We start from the raw sequence: 19,067 nt of genomic DNA on the forward strand, positions 1-19,067 counted from the left end.
CCACCTCAACCTGCTATAACAATAAACTTTTGCTTGGATGTTAATAAAGCAATAGTGATGATACAGTTGTATTATATATAACAGTGACAGGGCTCATTATGCAGCATAATGACAACTTGGTGCTCCATTTTTCTGACACTCCTGCTTTGCTTGGTTCATAATCCAGCCTTGCTTATACATAGTTAGACCACCTTTGACACTGCTGTACTCATTACAGGTTAATGTTTCAAGTCAAATCAATTTTATTTAACATATAGTCTCTAACAACACCCTCTATTAGAAAGATCAGAAATGTACCACTTGAAGGGAGAAAGTCACCAAGTACATTTACGTTATACTCTGAAGGAGTTTTTTATTTAGTTTTAGTTACTTGTACTCTGATCATTTACATTTTGAGAAACTTTATAGTTTTTACTCTTCTCTCTGTGTCCCGTGAGGCTGGAGTCACTACATACAAAACTTTATATATAACAACATATGCTGGGTTCATAAAATTTTAAACAACTAAATGGTAGCCTATATAATGCAGTTGCCTATATAGCTCCATCTGGAGTAGCTGCAATGCTGTTACTTTAATTATATTATATTATATTATTATTTCCACACCATTTACAATGAGAAAACTGTATTTATTATAGTAGCATTTAATATCTATCAAATTATATCTACTTGTAGACACTCTTTCCTCTATAAACATGACTGAGACAATCAGTGTAGTCTCAGTACAGTGATGTTCAAAACTGCACTGTAGAGTCACAGTAAAATAATCTACCTGTTGTGCTGAAGTAAGAATGAACAAGGCATTAACTGCAATGCCAACAAAACCAAATTCAAATGTAGCTTGAGGATGCTGTTAGAAGCACGTGAGTGTGTGGGATGAGTGTGTGGGTGTGGATGAGCCATGTGAATACATGTGGAGATTTTTAGGGTGAGTAAATTGTAATGGAATCTAAACTTCTTTCATCCCCCCTAGAAAATGCATCCAAAAACTTTTGGAGGGAAAATGTGGAGTAAAAGAGAAAATAACTTGCCCACACCCTCAGATGTGAATATAGATAAAGATAAAAACATTTTTATTCAGCAAAATGCAAGTATGTGTTGAGCAGCCTTTTCCTGGCCATATGAAAGTCAAATGAAACTACAGGCAGGTGAATATAGATGTAATCAAGGGAAAAAATGGTGGCCAACATGTTGTGACATGTCACAATCAGAGACATAGCAAGTGTGTCATCACTGCATACCTGAAGCTTTAGTCATCTGGCACTCAACTTTAACCCATATTCCCTTCACGTGGTACCACTGAACACACTGAAAGAAAAAACATCCTGCATGTGTGTTCTCATTATTACAGGGTGCAATATTGTTGAAATCTGAAATGTGAGACTCAGCAGGTGAGTAGATCAGTGAGCAGCAGGTAAAGGGCTTGTAAAATGACAATCTCCTGGCAGCTTCAGTTTCTATTCACTGTCTCCATTCTTATTCACAAGTTACAAGGAAACCACAAAGTCTCAGTTCCTATATGAGATCACCAACCAGTAGTATGTTTTTTCCCATTTAACTTCCAAAAAGAAGACTTTCTTGAGTGAACTAGAAACTGTCTTTTCAATTAACATAGAGGTTTAAAAAAAAAAAAAAAGACAATCCTTATTCCCAGGCGTAGTATTAGCAGTAACATGAGAAACTGGTACAACAGTCAGCAGCTAGGAGAAACCAGCCTTTGCCGGGAACTCTGTCCTCAGGGACTGCAAGGTCAGCAGCTGTTGTGACAGACTAAGCTTACCGAATCTACAGCATGCATTTTTTGAATCTTTACTAGGTGCTATATTGTGCTTGCAAGTAGAAAACAGTCGTTGAAACGGATGGTGAAATACACGAGCAGCTTTGTCAATTGACTGACTCATCTCCACAGGCATGTGTGCACATTGATGTGGTTTGTAAAGTGAGAGTGGCTGCCAAAAACCTCAACACAATTAGGCACAAGTACCCAACTTGCCTACACTTTATAATCTACCTTATAACTGTAGTATACATACAACCTTGAAACTGATTCATATTGAAGATATAAGAGTAGAGTTGCCTCTTTTGTCACCCTGCTGTTCTTGACAGTTGCATGTATATGATGAAAGTGGAATTTCCTCTTATGTAAAAGTATTTGTACTTTTTGGAGAACAGTTAAAAGTCCTTAAAATCATGTGAAAATAAGTTATTAGTAGGGTGGTATACTTTAAACTGCAGTTAAATAACATCCATTACTGAAAACAAATGTTTTCATTATTTCAATATAAAATCTGACATTGATATTAGCATGAAAAGTAAAAACTTAAGTTTATGTAACTTAAAACTAATAAAATGTATGAATTCACATTAATATTATTACTATTACATTTACGAAAAATAGTAAATGTAATAGTACATTTACATTAGGTTAATATACAGCTAAGTTTGATGGCCATAATAAGTGGTATACTGAAATAACATTTATTACTTGTTAACTCTCCATAGGGTTGGGAATGGATAAACTATGTGTCTGTTTTTAGCCACGAAGAGAAAGTTTGTCTGCCTTTATTTTGAAATTTCATAAGGTTACATTTTTCACAGTAATAAACTCTATCCACTCAGATTTTTAAAACTGTCTTCTTAGCTGGTGGAAATGATAAGTTAGATAGATAGTTTCCCTCTCTCTGCAAAGCACAGCAAATAAAAAAATAATAGTTGAGTGCAATTTTTTTTTTTTTTAATCTGCTCAGGTAGATTTGTTGAGACCACAAATTGAACCTTTGTGTAAACAAAACACTGTATAAGTGACAGAGCTTCCACCGGAGCAGGAAACAGTAGTAGTAGTGTTTCCATCAGAAGAAGAGAAACCAGTAAACACGGAGCAGAAGCAGAAGTGTTGGTGTCAGAAGATGAGGGGAAGCTGTGCGAGGAATCCCGGGTGCTACTCTCAGGAGGAAACTCTCACCAAATATGGTCAACGACGTCACGACACGTGGTGCGCTTCGTGAGAGATTCCAGACGACAGTATTTCCCGTAATGACAGAGGGGCGTGGCAAATGTGCAGGCTCGCTTTAAGAGTTTACAACCTCACAACCGGCCCCAGACTCCGGCTTCTGCATGTGTGACTAACACCCAGAGAATGTTCTGAAAGTCGTTTTCGGACGTTTTAGTGCGATTTGAGAAAAAGGCGAGGCGGTATTTCCTTCCTCATCCCCCCTTGAAGACAGAGCAGTTTGGACTCTGCCGACTTACCGCAATAAGGTGGGCTTACCCCGAGTTTGAATTGACTCAAGAGACTCAACCCGAAAGTCACTCGGTGAGGTCTGAAGGCTCTACAGCCGCACCTGGGCCCGGTTCTCTCTTCATTTGAACAGAAAGGATGTATCGAAACTTTGGGAGTCAAGGACGCGGCAACCCGGCGTACTCAGGCAGCAGCTCGGGACCCCAGGGAAGCACCAGCACCCCCACCGCACAGCAGGAGCAGGTAGGTGTGCCCCCACCGCACCAGGCTTCAGTGGAATGGAATATGAATGAAACTGTTTTTATAAAGTTGTGAATAATTTAGTAAACATATAATAGGCTCCTGCTAAAACTGTTCAGTTCACATGTAGGTTGTGTTTGTATGACGTACAAGTTATTACAGTGTTAGTGTATGTAATAAAAAGTCTGACTTATATATTAACATAATCATGATAATCTTCATCAGTCATCTCTCACTGTAATAACTTTTGATTTACACCTCAGACACAGTGTGTTTTGTTATGGATCACAGGTTGAAGTTAAGCCTTCTGTTTCAGTACTTCTATCTTCTCCTTTTTTTTTTTACTTTTTTTTTTCTTATGTTTTGACAGAAATTTGCCATGCCAGGCAGCAGCCAGTTCGTACCAAGCCTCAATGCCATCACATCCAGCCAGGACCTCCAGTGGCTGGTCCAACCCTCTCTTATGCATTCACCGGGCCCTTCAAGATCACCAGTACCTCCTTACCCAACCCTCTCAGGGGCACGGCCGATGGGTCCACCACCCTCCCACTCTCAGCTTCTCAGACCGGGGGTCATAAGAGCAGCTGCAAACACTGCAGGTTCAACCAGGCGTAGAAACGATGACCATGTAAGAAAGTAATATTTAAATAATATGATGGATTTGTTTCATTTCTACTGTTTGAATAATGAGCGTTTTCAGTGACAGAAATTGAAAGAGGACTCTTGGGATTCATAGTTACCCAAGAGGGGATGCAAGTAGTAAGGTGTGGAGAGTGTTACACTCATTTCTGTGTAACTGGTGTGTAATATCCTGTCACCCAGTGACACAACTGATCTATTTCCACTAGACTTGCACATCACACGAATCCATTTAAGATTAGACACAATATTTTGAAACATTATTTAGATTTTTCTCAGTAAGAAAAGAAAAATGTAATCTCCAGAGGCGAATGCATTCTGTTTGTGTTCTTCTGCTGTGTTTACTTTGACTCGATGTTGACTCAGTTAAATTATCACCTGTGACACACTGTTTGCAATGATCTGCTTTCTGTTAGCAGAGCGGTGTTACGTGTCAGAGCAACATCAAACAGACGTTAAAAATGACCCAATCAAACACAACTTTCATCCAAGAACCATCATCATCATTTATTGTCACACCTGTAGGATCATTTTCTGGGCTCATCAGGTTCACATTGGCACATATCACCCGCACATTTTTGTTCTTAGAGATGTAATTTCATGGTACAGGAAGTGGAGTGTCATGTGACTCATAGGGGCAAGTCATTTTCTCTGACTCACACCCGAGTCACTGGTGGGGTCTGAGTGTGACTCATCATCTCGAAAGGGCGGGAAATATGGGATGAACAGTAATTATTTGGTAGGGCACTGGATGATGTCAGAGTCAGGGTGTTACAAAGGCACAAAAGCTCAGACATTTCAAAATCTTTCAGCCGCCATGACTGTGATGACTCAGAGCACACACACGGTGGTAGTATTCTTCCTGTGTCATGCTGCCTTTGTTGGACTCTCCACACCTCCCTGTACATTTCAGATTTAGGGATTACTTGTTTGCCCAAAACGTGGAGTGGGTTTGACTTTCACTTCACTGTGTCAGGACAACCTGTGTTATGTATTTTAATATCCTCTCCTCCTCTCCCCATCAGTTGTCCCATGAAGAGCTGGAGAGACGCAGAGTAAGGAGGGAGCGGAATAAATTGGCAGCAGCAAAATGTCGCAATCGCAGACGGGAGCTCACGGACTCACTGCAAAGTGTGAGTGAACATTATAGAAAATGTCATAACATTAATACATGAAAGACAAGGCAGTGGATTCAGTCAGGCTTGAGAGAATTTATGTGTCTGTCTCTTTCTGCTTTGCCCTGGTGTAGGAGACTGACCAGCTGGAGGACGAAAAGTCCCGCTTACAGAAGGAAATAGCTGAATTACAAAAGGAGAAAGAGAAGCTTGAGCTGGTCCTGGAAGCTCACCGCCCCATCTGTAAAATAGAGGACTCCGATTCAGATTCTGACCCAAATCCACCAATTTCCTCTTTGACAGGCATCAAAATGGAGCCAGAGGACTCCAGCAGACCTGGACCCTCAACCAAACCTCCAACAAAGATGGAGAAACCCAAACCAAAGATAACTATCCCCACCAAGCCCGTGACATCGGTGGCCTCTGCTATTGCCGCTGAATCAGAGTCGCTCCACACCCCGGTTCTCACATCCACTCCTTCGCTAATGGCGTTCACAGCTGGCATGGTTTTCACTTATCCCTCTGCCTCTTTAGACACCAGCGCCTCCATCACATCCAATGCTACATCACATCAGGGAAACGTCCAACAGTCTCCTGCCCCACAGCCTTGTGGGATAGCTCATCGCCGCAGCAGCAGCAGTGGTGACCAATCAGATCACTCCCTGCACTCCCCGACCATCCTCACATTGTGACTGATGGCCCTGTGATCCTGGCTTAACACTAATGTTCATTTCAACGCAGTCATTGTCTGAGTGTGTGTGACAAAGAGGATCTGTGGGACACTTGACAGAAATGAAAACGATGATTCTAATAATCATTCCAAAATGAACTAGCATCTGCTTCATTTCATCGCTTTAGAAAATTGATTCTGTATTTAGATAATTAGTGGCATTATCAGGATATGAATGTTACACTCTTTTTTAGATTTGATATAAATATAGACTTTATATTTCTAATTTTAAAAGCTACGAGGTAGAATGAGTTTGTTTGAGGTTTAATTTGAAAGAATTGCATGAACAATATATTCTCTAAATGATTATACAAGACTAATAGCACATATTGATAAATAATATTTCATATATGATAATTATACATTATCCAATGTTGCATTGAATGACTTGTTACATTTTTATGTCATGTAATGTAACACTTTATGAATGTTTTCACCAAGGGAAATAGAGTACTTACAAATAAATGGTCCTTATTTTTCTAAGCATCGTTTAAGAAGTTTAATATAGTCTATGCAAATTATTGACCACTAAGGCTGGGCCATAGGAGTTGATATAGATTACATAACCACATATTTATTTTTTATGAGTGTAATATATTTTTGATAATGTTTTCATTTTCTCTGGCAAATGAACTGTTATGGTGGGCAGTGCCTTACTTTTAGCTTTTGTCAAAACTGTACTTTATGGATAATAAAGAACAAGTGTTCGTATTTGTGTGGGAATTGTAATGATGTAATATTATTGGTTAAACAAGACAAACAACAGGATGAGTTGACAATTTAAAAACAAGAGACTCATCAGATTCTGCGAATCTCTTGAAAGGATCATTTGAAGTGTGCAAAAAATATTTTAAAACTTCATAAACCTAATGCTGAGACACCAGATTAACCCAAACTGGAATATGAACACTGTAGGAATGAAACGCATAGTCGATCATCTGATTGGTTATCATAGTTGATCAATTGTTTCATGCATTTGATCAAGCACCAAATATTCGTGAAATATTCTCCAGTTGCAGCTTCTTCAAAGTGAGGATTTGCTGCTTTTCTGTGTTTTATAAATATCAATGTAAAGTGAATATCTTTGAGTTTTGGACATAAAAAAACAAGAAATTTGAAGACTTAACTTTTGACTCTGGGAAATTATAAATGGTCTTATTTTATTATTTGGTGACATTTTACAGATTAAATGATTAATTGAGAAAATAATAGCCTGTTTGAAAAATAAAATAATATATGACAAACGAATGACCGCTCTATGCCCCTCAACCGTGAACACTGTGTTCTCTGTTACTCCATTTCCCAAAAATGAGGCGAATCTCTTGCTAATACATACATGGCTCAGAGGGCATTGGATCACTGCTAAAATGGGGTTAGAGAGAGAGAGAGAGAGAGAGAGAGAGAGAGAGAGTCAGAGAGAGCATGAGGGAGAAAAAAATCAGTGTGTGATTCTGCTGTCAGAGGACGTCTGTGCATCGCTAAGTGGGTGAAAGCATTACTGTCCTCTTCAGCTCTCCAGACTGTGCAAATACAGATCCAAAAATAAAACTGATGAACATCCATAAAGTCAGGCTGTATGACAGAGAGGGAGCATCAATCAAGTGCAGCTGGTTCAGACGTGAAGGTCAAAACAACAGAGTACAGAAATCAATCCTTCATTCTGTGTCATGTAAATGCAAATGATTGTTTCTGCAAAGTCAAACACACAAAGAAAGGTCAGGACAGCACAAAGTGTCATAGCCACTGTATTTAAAGCTCTTCATTGCACTACGAGCATAGCCCACCAATAAACAGCTAACGACAAAATAAATCTTTTCTAATCCATGTGCATTATCTATGATTTAAACTGAAATCGGTTAGTAATGCTAGTTAATACAGATAAACCAAGATAAAGAAGGGTCAAAGTTAAGAAAGTTAAGATCCCTATAATGTTACAGGGTAAATACAAAGCATGAGTTACAGAAGAGAAAGATGACCATTGTCCAACTTAAACAAACTGTGATATGCTAATTGAACATCATCAACAACAATGTAATAAAGAAAAATGTCCTACAAGTGAATTTAAACATCTTGGCTTGAATAGAATAGGATAGAAATCATTAAAACTTGTAGACCTTCCAGTTTGATATAAAGAGTTTCCAGTCAGATTTAAAAAAGTTCAGCTCTCAGTGAGGTCCAAGGATATCTGTCATGTATCATGATCCAAAACCTTAACAAGTTATGTGCTGGCTCTGCCCAGGCTCTCACACGTTACACTATGCACAGCAGCCCCACCCGCAGTAAACCTGAAGGGCCGTCACATCGGACTGGTTCACAGGCCTGCACAAGTTGTGACAATCATCATGCACATATGGCACTCCAATCCTGTCCTGAGGAAGAGTGCATAAAATATTACACATTATTGGGCAACTAGCAAAAGCAGATATCAAATAGTTTCATATTTTTTTCATATTCTTTTCTTATCACAACTCATCTATTTCAGTGCTATTTGAATTCAGTGGACTAAATATGGCTCAAAACTGGATTGAAATGAATCTTTAGATCTGTGATTTAAAGATCCACGATAACGCTGTCCAGTGCAATAGAAAAAAGGCTTCTATCAGTGTAGGCTAGTCCAGTGCATGAGATAAATTTATATATGTGACCCACTTTTTTGGTCCCATTTTTTTTTTCAACAACAGACCAATGAAAAAAGAATTTCCCAAAAACAGACGAGTCTTTAGAAAAACACTGTAAAATTTAGATACATTATCATCTGGCAAACATCTATTAAATGTCTTTGTAAAGTCCTGAAAATGTCTACAGCAAAGAGTCTTTGTCAAGTCAAACCCTAGTGGCACACAAATCTTTGCAGCATTCAGAAGGCCCTAATGCTTTTTGCTCCAATTGAACTTGTATGGTCTGACAAAGCTTCTGTGTCTCCATCCTGTCGATCACATCACCCACATAGTCTGCAGCTTCCTCGTGCAGGGCGGAGAGGCCCTGACCGCTGACGTAAGCCTGTCATCAGTCATCAGGTGAGCACACCAGGTGAAGCTGGTCCGGACTTCCCACGCTGCCTGTGCTCGAACTTCCGTCCCCCAGGTCCCGGGCCACCATGCAGGGCAGGTTGAGCTCGGTGGACCCGCCGGGGCTGGAGTCACTCCTGCTGACACACTCCTCCTCCAGGACCAGGCACAGCTCCTTCAGGTCCAAATTCTCCTTCACCAGCCCGTCCTGCATGCGCTCCAGGTCGGACAGCTTCTTCAGGTACCCGCCCAGGTCCTCCCGCATCACTTTGGCTGCGTGGTGGCCGAACAGCTGCCATTCCCGGGCCAGTTTCTTCACTTTGAGCCGGTCGTCGTCCAGGAAGCAGCACAGATCCCGCAGCTCCACGTTTTCCTCCTGCAGGCGCTGATTGATGACTTTCAGCTCCCTGATTTCGAGCAGGTGTCCCTGCAGCTGTTTGTTTACCTCCTTTATCAGCCGCCCCCGCTGGATCAGCGCTGATATCTTCTCTGACTCCTCTTTACGCAGCCGGCTCACCAGCTCCTCTTTGGAGCACGCCAGCAAATCCTCGTCAGACATCTTTGACAGTTCTCTACTATTAATTATTTCCCCTTCGCTGCTCATTTTCTATTAAAACCTTTCACCTGCAGGGTACCTGAGAATATATTAATAAGCGCCGAGATGTCGATTCTTCAGTGCTCAGTACGGAGTCATCACATCCTGGTCTTCGTCTTCATTCAGTGTCTGCCAGATGTCATGCAGCTATGCAATCCCTGCAACACCGGAGGCCAAATCAAAGCAGACACATGTGATGTCTTTATTCAGATCTGCGAGGCTCCCGCTGTCTCCCCGGCTGGAGCCAGCGCCTGTGTCTGTGGATAAAGCCTTAATGAGGTCGTGTGTGAAAACGCACCGCAAACCCTCATTAATGTCAGTCTGTCATCCTCCAAACAGCGGGCTCTGCGCTCCAGAGGCCTCCGGGAGTATAACTGTCCTTGTTTTACCTCCTCTCGCAGTATTTTGAAGGCAACAGTGGCGCCGTGGGCTTTTCTTGACTGTATGTGGGAAGGCCCGGATCCACGGAGGCTTAATCCAGCAGCCTCGGATGCACGCCCCGCAGATGTTGTGATTTTTACAGCGCTGGCATCGTCTCATCGGGCTGCGCTCCCCTCGCCGCGGCTGAATGAACTCACCCCCCCGGCGGCTGGAGGAAGCGTCCGTGCGTTGCGGCAGCTTTTTCTTACTATTGTTATTTTACAAAACGATTAATTTGGCCGATTCATGCGAAAAACAAAATAAATCACAGTCCAGTGTCGCCTCTTATCCGCTCAAAGTGAGCGCACCACCTCGGCTCATCCTCCGGAGCTGGACTGTGACCACAACAATGTCCGCCTCCTCCACTTTCACGGCTGAGACTCCGCGGAGCTGCGCGTCAAGCTGAAGCACTGCCGGAAAGCCATCACTGCTGCCTTCAAAATAAAAGTGCCCGGGTTGTGAACTTTTAATGAGATAGGTAATAAATATTGCAAAATATATTTTGGGAACGTAGTAAACTACGAAATATATTTCTTACTCATCGTAACAATTGCTTTCATTGATTGTGTGTTACTCTTGTGTCGGTCCAATCATGTTCCCCAACAACGTTGGTTTTATTTTGTGTGATTCTTCCGGAAGTTTTCATATTTATTATGACAGGTACTTTGACACCTCGGTTAGATGGGCTAGTAATCAGAAATATTTGAGGTTTCCTCGGATGTTTCCAGTGGCTCCTCGACACAGCTCACTTATGGCATGGTCGTAAACTGCAAAATAGAATCGACCAGCTGTGTGATCTGAACTGACTCTGGCATCACAGTTAGGCTCCATTATGAAAAACAGCAAGATGTGAGGATGAAGATCTGCTCCAAGCGCTTTCCCAGTCCAGGACTTGTGCGCCCCCATTTGGATTAAAAAACGCATTTTAGCCCTGATTGGTTTACTATGAAACCAAAACAACATTGATAAGCACAATTTACAAAGGAAATGAGCAGGAAAGGCCTGTGAAGCCACTTCCTGTGGGATTTTCTATTCATTGGACTGATCTAATCCTCAAAAACTAAAGGCATAGACTGTAACCAGATCTTTGTCCCCACATCTTTGCAAAAACGACAGATACATCAACGTCCTGCATATGGAGTTTACTAAAGAGAAAGCTGCAGCTCAATGCAGGCCCAGTCGTATCAAGTGTGACTCCTGGTTGTATCCGTTTCTTTTCAAAGAACACTGGCGGAAAGTGTGACTGCAGGCTTTTTTCCATGGGTTTATGCTGAGGCATTCAGCCACATCCTTCCGCCCTCTGTCCCACCTCCATTGTTTCACTGAGGCCATAACAATGTAGGGTGTTAACCGTGCAAGGGGGGGCCGGGGACGGAATCAGGGTGTCATGTGAGGTTAGAAATGAGTGTTGATGTGCACCGAGAGATCTGACAAAAAGACATGTTGACTGAGTCGTTTTTCCCTCATGTTGTGATTTTGAAGGACACATGCAGAAACACAGAAAGGGAGGGTGAGGGGAGGGATTTACAGGGATTTATTTGGATTAATCGCTGGAGGAAAAGAGCAGATTGTGTACTCGCAGCAGCAGGCAGAGCCGCTCTCACAGAAGCCTGCCTCCGATCTGACACTTTCTCAAATAACTAAGAGCACAAATGAAAGGCCAGAGATCAACAGTAGGCTACTGCCAGACTGGCACATGTGCTGTTGTAATATGAGTCCTGACATGATCATCCATTGTCATTTGATGACTTTCTTACTTCAAATGAATGGGACGTTTGAGTGATAGGACTTGGGTCTACTGTAAGGTGATAGATGGAGTCTGTTAGTTTTATGATACGCTTCCAGCCTTCTGTAGGTCATCATCAAGCTTTGGTTTCAGGAACAATAACAAACAAATATAACTATGAGAACAATCTGAAACAAGATAAATCATGCTTTTAGAAATACAAACTGCTGTCAGTACAGTAACCCTAATTAATGTCCGATTTTGTTTCACTGAGACCTAAAACAGCTCTGTACCTTATCTCAGATTAATGGTAAAATTGTCTGTATCCGTATTATTCACCAGTCAATAAAGTCACTATTACGCCATGCAAGTTATGTTCAGTTTATCCAATCAGGACCTAAACCCTGAAGGATGAAATACACCCATATAGCTTAGCCACCCAGAAATTGATGCAGGTGACGTCAGCTTTATTGGCTGTACTGTAACTATAGCAACTACGAACAAGGCTCAGCCTCACACAGATACAGGGACGTTCAGTGTTACAGTGTCAGGCCAACTGTGGATAACTGAGAACACCGAGGGGAGGTGCTGGCAGAGCCGACAGTCTATGGGCAGAACATAACTGACACCTGCAAAACAAACAAACAAAACACTCATAATCTTACAAAAATGTTATTCTAACAATGATTTTTTTTTTTTTTTTTTTTTTACATAAGTAAAGCATCTGATCTGCATTTAAACAATACATGTAAAATTTAACATAAAACCTATGATAACCTGTTCTGCATTTAATAAAATATTATTTGCTGTGAATCATTCAGGGGCGTAACAACAATAAACATTTGATTAAAAAAAAAAAAAAAAAAAGTTAAATGCAGCCAGAGGTACACACGTCATGAAAACCCGAATAAACAAAGTAAACAAATAAAATAACAAAATTAAATAATTTTCATTATAGAAAGAATATTGCTGGCACACATATTACGAAAAGAATTTAACAAAAAAAAAAAAGAAATAAATACATTATTAAAAGAAAATAATTTATATGACACAATTTCTATGTCTTTAAGGCTTTTTGTTGTGTGCTCAGGAGATAATGTAAGAGCAGTGGTGGAAGAACTAATCAGATCTTTTATTTAAGTAAAAGTAGCAACAGTGTAGAAATATTCTGTTATATGTAAAATTCCTGCATCCAGCGTTTTTAATTAAATAAAAGTGGTAAAGTATTAGCATTAAAATGTATAATTAACCCCTAAATACCAAGAATCATGTACTCATTATAGAGAGGTTCCAGTAAAGTGCAGTAGAATATAGAATATACCTACAAGCGCCTCAAAGCTGTATTTAGGGGCCGAAGCACAATATTTGAGTAAACGTACTCAGTTATTTTACGCCACTGCGTGATGACGTACAGCCGTTCCTGTGACGTCGCAGAACCGGAAGTTCATGTTGGACGCCTGCTGTTGTTGACACTGCGGAGCCGCGACAACACAGTGACGCCAGATTAAAAAGATCGTGTTTTGAACCCAAACGTTAGATCCTGCTCCGATCTCCCGATTTTACCGCCATGTTAATTTGCTCTTAAATGACCGATTTGTTGTCCGGTTGTCAGTTTAGTCTCCGCTGATAACTTTGCGACGCAGCTAGCACAGGAGGCTAAGTTTCAATGGAGGAAGTTAGCTAAATAGTAAGCCATGAACAGTCAATTTAAACTCAGCTAATGTAATATAATTCGATATATTTTGCGGGTTTATTTTTAGCTTGGTCCGTAAAACTGGTTGGAACCTTCAAACAAGGTAAATGTCTGTTTGGCAGGTGAGCTAAACACTTGAGCTAATCACCTGATGTTAATGACCTCCTGACCCTCTTGGTTCCTTTTCCCCACGCAGATGGCCGTGGAGCTGGATGTGTTCGTGGGAAACACCACCATCATGGATGAGGAGGTTTATCAGCTGTGGTTGGATGGGCACACAGGTATGGGTCACACCTTAGATTTATGGAGTCTGTGGGCCACAGTGTGCTCTGTGGAAATCATGATGAATTTGCAGGTAATTAGAGGTAGTTTCCACAAAGCTGTTATCTGGGTTTTACTATAGCAAGTGGTTACACGGTAAATCACAGGGGCTTCACAATGATCGGAAAATAGATAGTAAAGAAATCATATTGCTGCTACACAATTGTTAACTGTCAATTGTTTTTGTTTTTTTTTTGTCACGTTTTTGTTTCTCCTTTCTTTTTTATTGTGGAAAAACTAGATAGTTTCACCTCTTCACCTGTTCAGATTAGACAACCTGAGAAGGCAACACCTCTCTACTGACCAACCTGGGTGAACTGGTAGCAACAATTGCTGGCAGCAATTTCTGAATTTTCAAAAAAGGAGGTTTAAGTGTCACAAGCCAAATGTTAAGAACCAGTTATTTATCATAACAATACCTATAATTACCTGCACAATTGTAAAGTAGCAGTATTCATTTCGTCCTGCTGTACAGTCACCCCACACCAGTAGCTATGTTAGTTCAGATTATTATATATAAGCTCTAAACAGTCTTTGTCCATTTCTCCCACCAGTGAATGATGCAGTGAAAGTGCGGATGGAGGGAGGAGTGCTGGAGGAGTGTGAGGCGAGCGCAGATGTCCTGCTGAGTGACACCATGGACCAGTACAGGACTTTCCAGATGTGCGAGCGTCTGCTGCACAGTCCAGCCAAACTAGCCAACCAGCTCCTGTTCCAGATCCCACCTCATCGACAAGCCATCCTCATAGAGAGGTGCAGTAATGATTTTCTCATTTATTTGCATTGAATTATCTGAAGTGTTTCTGGTGTCTGGTTGTCAACATTTGATCAAGGATTTTGTCTTTTCTATCTTTGGACTGAGCATCTTCCTTGAACTAGGTTATTTTCCTCTCAAGGCAGATATAACCATGGCATGTATTTATCATTAAACTCTCCACTTTGTTGTTGTTTCCTGACATTGTAGATGATAACATATTCTTATTCTAATTTCCTCTTTTGCCTCTGTGTTTCTTTGTGTAGATACTATGCTTTTGATGATGCATTTGTCCGTGAGGTCCTGGGAAAGAAACTCTCTAAAGGAACCAAGAAAGACTTAGACGATATCAGTGCCAAGACAAGTGTGACACTGAAAAGCTGCAGACGACAAGTAAATACATTCTGAGCTCCACAATGACTCTTTTATCTGTGCTATCAGTTTTAAAATGTGGAGTCTTTAGCAGAGTTGATACATTTCACTTGTAAAATATAAATTTTGTTGTGTTTCTCTGCCTTTCTTCTGTGAATTTCAACATTTCAACAAGCTGATTTTCCAGGAGTTTTCACAGTTTATCAGTTGGGTGATGGGGCAGCTGAATGTCTGCAGAACAAGAACTGTACATGTTTTATACAAGTCATGTTGTTGTAATTTTAGTAAATCTCCTGCGTCATGTGTTTAATTTCAGTTTGACAACTTCAAACGTGTTTTCAAAGTTGTGGAAGAGCTGAAGGGACCCCTGGTGGAGAACATACGTCAGCATTTTCTTCTCTCTGACAAGCTTGCAAGGTAATCAGTGAGAGGAGCAGAGTACAAGCCAGGTTTATTTTCAAAACATTATTATTGCTTCAGATCTGTTTTGTTGTAGTTTTCATGATGGTTTTGTTTCGTTTACTAATACTGACAAAATACCACATGAAACTGCTGCTGTTCAGGATAACCAACCCAACAAAAACATCTATCTCCCATATTACCTCCTCTGCTTGTTTCAGGGATTATGCCGCCATTGTTTTCTTTGCCAACAATCGCTTTGAGACTGGGAAAAGAAAACTACAATATCTCACTTTCCAGGACTTTGCTTTCTGTGCTGGGCAGCTTATCAACAACTGGACTGTTGGGGCCGTTGGTGAGTGATTTCCTCTGTTTTCTTTGGCCGTTTTGCTGACATACGATGTGAGGGGCACGTCTACCATTTTTTAACAGTTATGTAACCCATTAATCAAATTCAACTGTCTGTGTTTGTCTTAGCTTAAGGGTTGCAGAGCGATAAAACATTAGTTGTAAATCCATGAAGAAAACTGAAATAAGAGATTTAGAACAAGAGGTACACTGTATATGTTGGTTAAGTATTATGAATAAGGAACATTTAGAGCAGTGCCTCTGTCAGTGAGGCCCACTGACCACCAGAGGTCCTGCAGGCTTTGCTGGTCCTCATTAAAATAAGGATGAATTTTAAATGTATAAATTACCAATTAAGAAAATGAGATAGGTTTACTGGAGTAGGCCGAGTCTATGTGATGACATAGTAATTGAAAGAAAAAGAGTAACAAGAAAAAAAATCCTTTAAGCTCTCTGACTTTCTGAGTTTTCTGTGTAGATAACATGGTGGAAGACATGGACGTCGATCTCGATAAAGAGTTTTTACAAGAGCTGAAGGAACTGAAGATTTTAATCACAGACAAAGATCTGCTGGATCAACACAAAAGGTAACAGACACACACAAAAAGATCTTCACATTTTTGCTGATTACTTAATAATTTATAACATATTTTTATCCAGTCTCTTTTTACTTCTAATTCCTCTTTCTGTTCTTTCCTCTGTGTTCAGTCTGGTCTGTACAGCTCTCAGAGGGAAGACTAAAGCTTTTAATGAGATGGAGGCTAATTTCAAGGTGAGAAACATTACACCTTCATCAAATCCTAAATATAATCAGTCTGTAACCTCCACAGTGAAAGAGATGATAGTTTCTCAATCTTATTTCTTTTTTTTTTTTTTATTGTTGTAGAATCTTTCCAGAGGCCTTGTCAACATCGCTGCAAAATTAACTAACACAAAAGATGTCAGAGATTTCTTCATTGATCTTGTGGAAAAGGTTTGTGCTTTATCAAAGTGCAGTTTCTTTTTTCTCAGGCGTTGTAAGCAAAGACAGACCATCTAGCCCAAATTTTTCTGATGCCTGTGCCAACTTCAAAGTCTGCCTTTGAGACGGTGTGATGTAACGTCCCCCCCCCCCCCCCCCCCCTTTTCTCCTCCAGTTTATTGAGCCGTGCCGTTCAGACCGATGGACAGCTGCGGACATGAGACTCTACCTCACTCACTACACCAACTCTGCTCACATACTTGACACATTCAAGTGAGTTAATGTGCTTTTATTCTGTAAAATACATCACGGCACCAACCCTGCCAGGGAAATCAATCCCCAAGGGGGCGACCAAAGCTAAAAATACGCTCATGATTTTGTAGAGAGCTTTTGGAGAGCTAACCAATAACCGAACAAGGGTCTACATTTTGACAGTCATTAAACACTGCTCAAGCATAAAGTTGGTATGTTCAAATCCTGTAATATTGACGTCCCTGTTCTACCAGTGGGTGTCACCCTATCTCGCCCTGATTTCTCAAACTGTAGTTACCTTGTTTCTCATGCAAACACTCAGGAATGTAGTTAAGGGTTTACACAGCCCTGCACCACTACATGCTTAACAAAGAGATATTCATAAAAAGAAACGTCGACCCCCCCCTCCCACCCCCCATTACACTGAGTGGACAAAGATTGCTACATTTACTCTCTTCACCCAGATTTCACAATTACAGTTTGTCAGGAGACTTACAGTACCTCTTTGCTCCATTTACTTACAGTTGACTCTCTTTCTGTCTCTGCTTTCTGCCCCACAGACACCAGGTTGTGTGGGACAGATACATGGGTGTCATCAAAAGCTGTATCTTCAAAATGTATCACGACTGAAGTGTTTTCTTTGCGGCTCACCCCTCTCTTCTACCCGCTCTTCCTCTGGTTGGTTTTCCCCCGATGAAGCCGTTATCTTAGCCCTTTGGTTTGTGCTTTTCTTTGTTTGCCAATGAATTCTTCTTCTCAAGCTCCGTTATTGCTCCTCTAGTGTCTCCACAGTGTCTGTAAATTCAGTTTGTAAATAAAATGAACGTATTTACATTAAAATGTCATTCTGTTTTATGTTATCGTTTTTTTTCTGCTATGTTATATGGAGGTTCTGTTATCATTCGCCTGTTCCAGAGAAAGGATTTACTGATCCTGTGAGCGCTGGATGGAGATTAGAGACAGACGAAGAAAGAGGGAGAGATAAATCACAAAAGTGAAGATGGCAGGTTTGTCAGCAGTGTGCAGCTGAAACTGTATTAGTAGTTTAGATTTTAAATACGACCAGCAGATCATGTGGGTCAGGAGAGCTCTGCCAGTGTGTGGGGTGTCTGTGTGTGGCCATGGGAATAAGGGACCAACCGGGGGGGGCACAGTTGGTCCATTTAGGGGGTTGTCAGTGTGACTTTTAACAACATCCCTTGTAATGACAGCTGTCATCTCTCCCGCCACCCAGAGACACAGGACAAATAAACAATCAGAGGCTAAGTAAAGGTTTTCAAACCTACACACTGGAGGTTGACTTTGAAAAAACAGGATAAAAATATAGTAATAGCTCCTATAATTTTACAAATAGCATGATTGTGCTTTCTAAAAATATAATGACTTGTATGTCAATTAAGAAATATTTGGCTGTAAAATTTAATGCAGGCAATCATTTTGTAATGGGTGTTACATTTCTGTGTCTGGGAAAGAAACTTGCAATTATACTAATGTGGGTGCTGCTCATTTAATTTTGAAAAGGCTTTTATTTTGTGGGAAGCACGGGGGTGACCTTTAAGTTTGACTTTAGGTTGAGTCAGACATAAACTCATAAGACTAATGAGGGTTAAGCAACATCTTAAACAGTTTGCAACATAACAGACTGCAAATTTTGCAAGAAAAAAAAATACTGCCGGAAAAGATTCCAAGTGCAGTAATAGATTAGTCACATGCACACAGACAGCAGCAAAGTTACAGGGTCGGTCAGGAATAATAACAGCAGTTTATTTTCAGTATTTTATCCCAAAAGCACCACCGGTTTATTCTGTGAAATAAGCTGACAAATTTTCCAAGTAGGTCTCCACACATTCTCTCTCCTCTGCACTCTCTAATTTTTGTCCACATTCCATTAACTTCGCTCTCCCCAGCTATAAATATCCTGCATGTCAGATTGGACGAGAGCAAGGGCTTCAGTCGCTTTATGGAAAAAAAAAGAGAGAGAGAGGACAAGATGGGGGAGGTAAGTATAGATAGATGGGGGGTAAATGGGAAAAGGGAGGGAGGAAAGGGTGGGAGAGCTTGGGGCTTTTGCGGGGGTTTAGTTTAAATGAAACCAGGTGTGTTGTGGGACCAGTAAGAGGGGCATTGGTTAAGAAGATGGGGGGGCATATGTGTGTGAATCTGTGAGTTGTTGTTCCGCCTGCGATTTGGACGGATTTGGAATTTAGGAATTTGGGCCGCAGACCAGGAATTTGCATCCTGGGGGGTCAGGGAGAG

General features: G+C 40.8%; 3 protein-coding genes across 3 annotated transcripts; 2 read left to right on the top strand and 1 right to left on the bottom strand.

Annotated features, from left to right (window-relative positions):
* The first annotated feature begins 3,098 nt into the window (after positions 1–3,098).
* fosl1a (FOS like 1, AP-1 transcription factor subunit a) lies at positions 3,099–6,673 on the top strand. Its single transcript, XM_071457389.1, has 4 exons — positions 3,099–3,481; positions 3,849–4,106; positions 5,143–5,250; positions 5,367–6,673. The coding sequence occupies exons 1-4, from the start codon at positions 3,377–3,379 to the stop codon at positions 5,922–5,924; spliced, it is 1,029 nt and encodes a 342-aa protein (XP_071313490.1). The 5' UTR covers positions 3,099–3,376; the 3' UTR covers positions 5,925–6,673.
* A 1,018-nt stretch (positions 6,674–7,691) lies between these two features.
* Positions 7,692–10,356, bottom strand: ccdc85b (coiled-coil domain containing 85B). Its single transcript, XM_071457392.1, has one exon. The coding sequence runs from the start codon at positions 9,572–9,574 to the stop codon at positions 8,969–8,971; it is 606 nt and encodes a 201-aa protein (XP_071313493.1). The 5' UTR covers positions 9,575–10,356; the 3' UTR covers positions 7,692–8,968.
* A 2,783-nt stretch (positions 10,357–13,139) lies between these two features.
* Positions 13,140–17,656, top strand: fibpa (fibroblast growth factor (acidic) intracellular binding protein a). The gene is made up of 11 exons (XM_071457747.1): positions 13,140–13,507; positions 13,601–13,685; positions 14,280–14,478; positions 14,746–14,872; positions 15,168–15,268; positions 15,472–15,605; positions 16,077–16,185; positions 16,307–16,370; positions 16,485–16,571; positions 16,735–16,832; positions 17,372–17,656. Exons 2-11 carry the CDS (start codon positions 13,601–13,603, stop codon positions 17,439–17,441), a joined length of 1,074 nt encoding a protein of 357 aa, XP_071313848.1. The 5' UTR covers positions 13,140–13,507; the 3' UTR covers positions 17,442–17,656.
* The last annotated feature ends 1,411 nt before the right edge of the window (positions 17,657–19,067 follow it).

Source organism: Trachinotus anak, unplaced genomic scaffold (genome assembly GCF_046630095.1).
Source record: "Trachinotus anak isolate AG129_WGS33_773 ecotype Australia unplaced genomic scaffold, CSIRO_AGI_Tana_v1 ptg000021l, whole genome shotgun sequence".
Lineage (NCBI taxonomy): Eukaryota > Metazoa > Chordata > Actinopteri > Carangiformes > Carangidae > Trachinotus > Trachinotus anak.

Coding starts and splice junctions, on each gene's coding strand:
- fosl1a (XM_071457389.1), top strand. CDS start 3,377: ATGTATCGAAACTTTGGGAGTCAAGGACGCGGCAACCCGGCGTACTCA. Junction 3,482..3,848: donor CCACCGCACAGCAGGAGCAG/GTAGGTGTGCCC, acceptor ATGTTTTGACAG/AAATTTGCCATGCCAGGCAG. Junction 5,251..5,366: donor TCACGGACTCACTGCAAAGT/GTGAGTGAACAT, acceptor GCCCTGGTGTAG/GAGACTGACCAGCTGGAGGA.
- ccdc85b (XM_071457392.1), bottom strand. CDS start 9,574: ATGAGCAGCGAAGGGGAAATAATTAATAGTAGAGAACTGTCAAAGATG.
- fibpa (XM_071457747.1), top strand. CDS start 13,601: ATGGCCGTGGAGCTGGATGTGTTCGTGGGAAACACCACCATCATGGAT. Junction 16,186..16,306: donor CTGCTGGATCAACACAAAAG/GTAACAGACACA, acceptor CTCTGTGTTCAG/TCTGGTCTGTACAGCTCTCA. Junction 16,572..16,734: donor TCATTGATCTTGTGGAAAAG/GTTTGTGCTTTA, acceptor TTTCTCCTCCAG/TTTATTGAGCCGTGCCGTTC.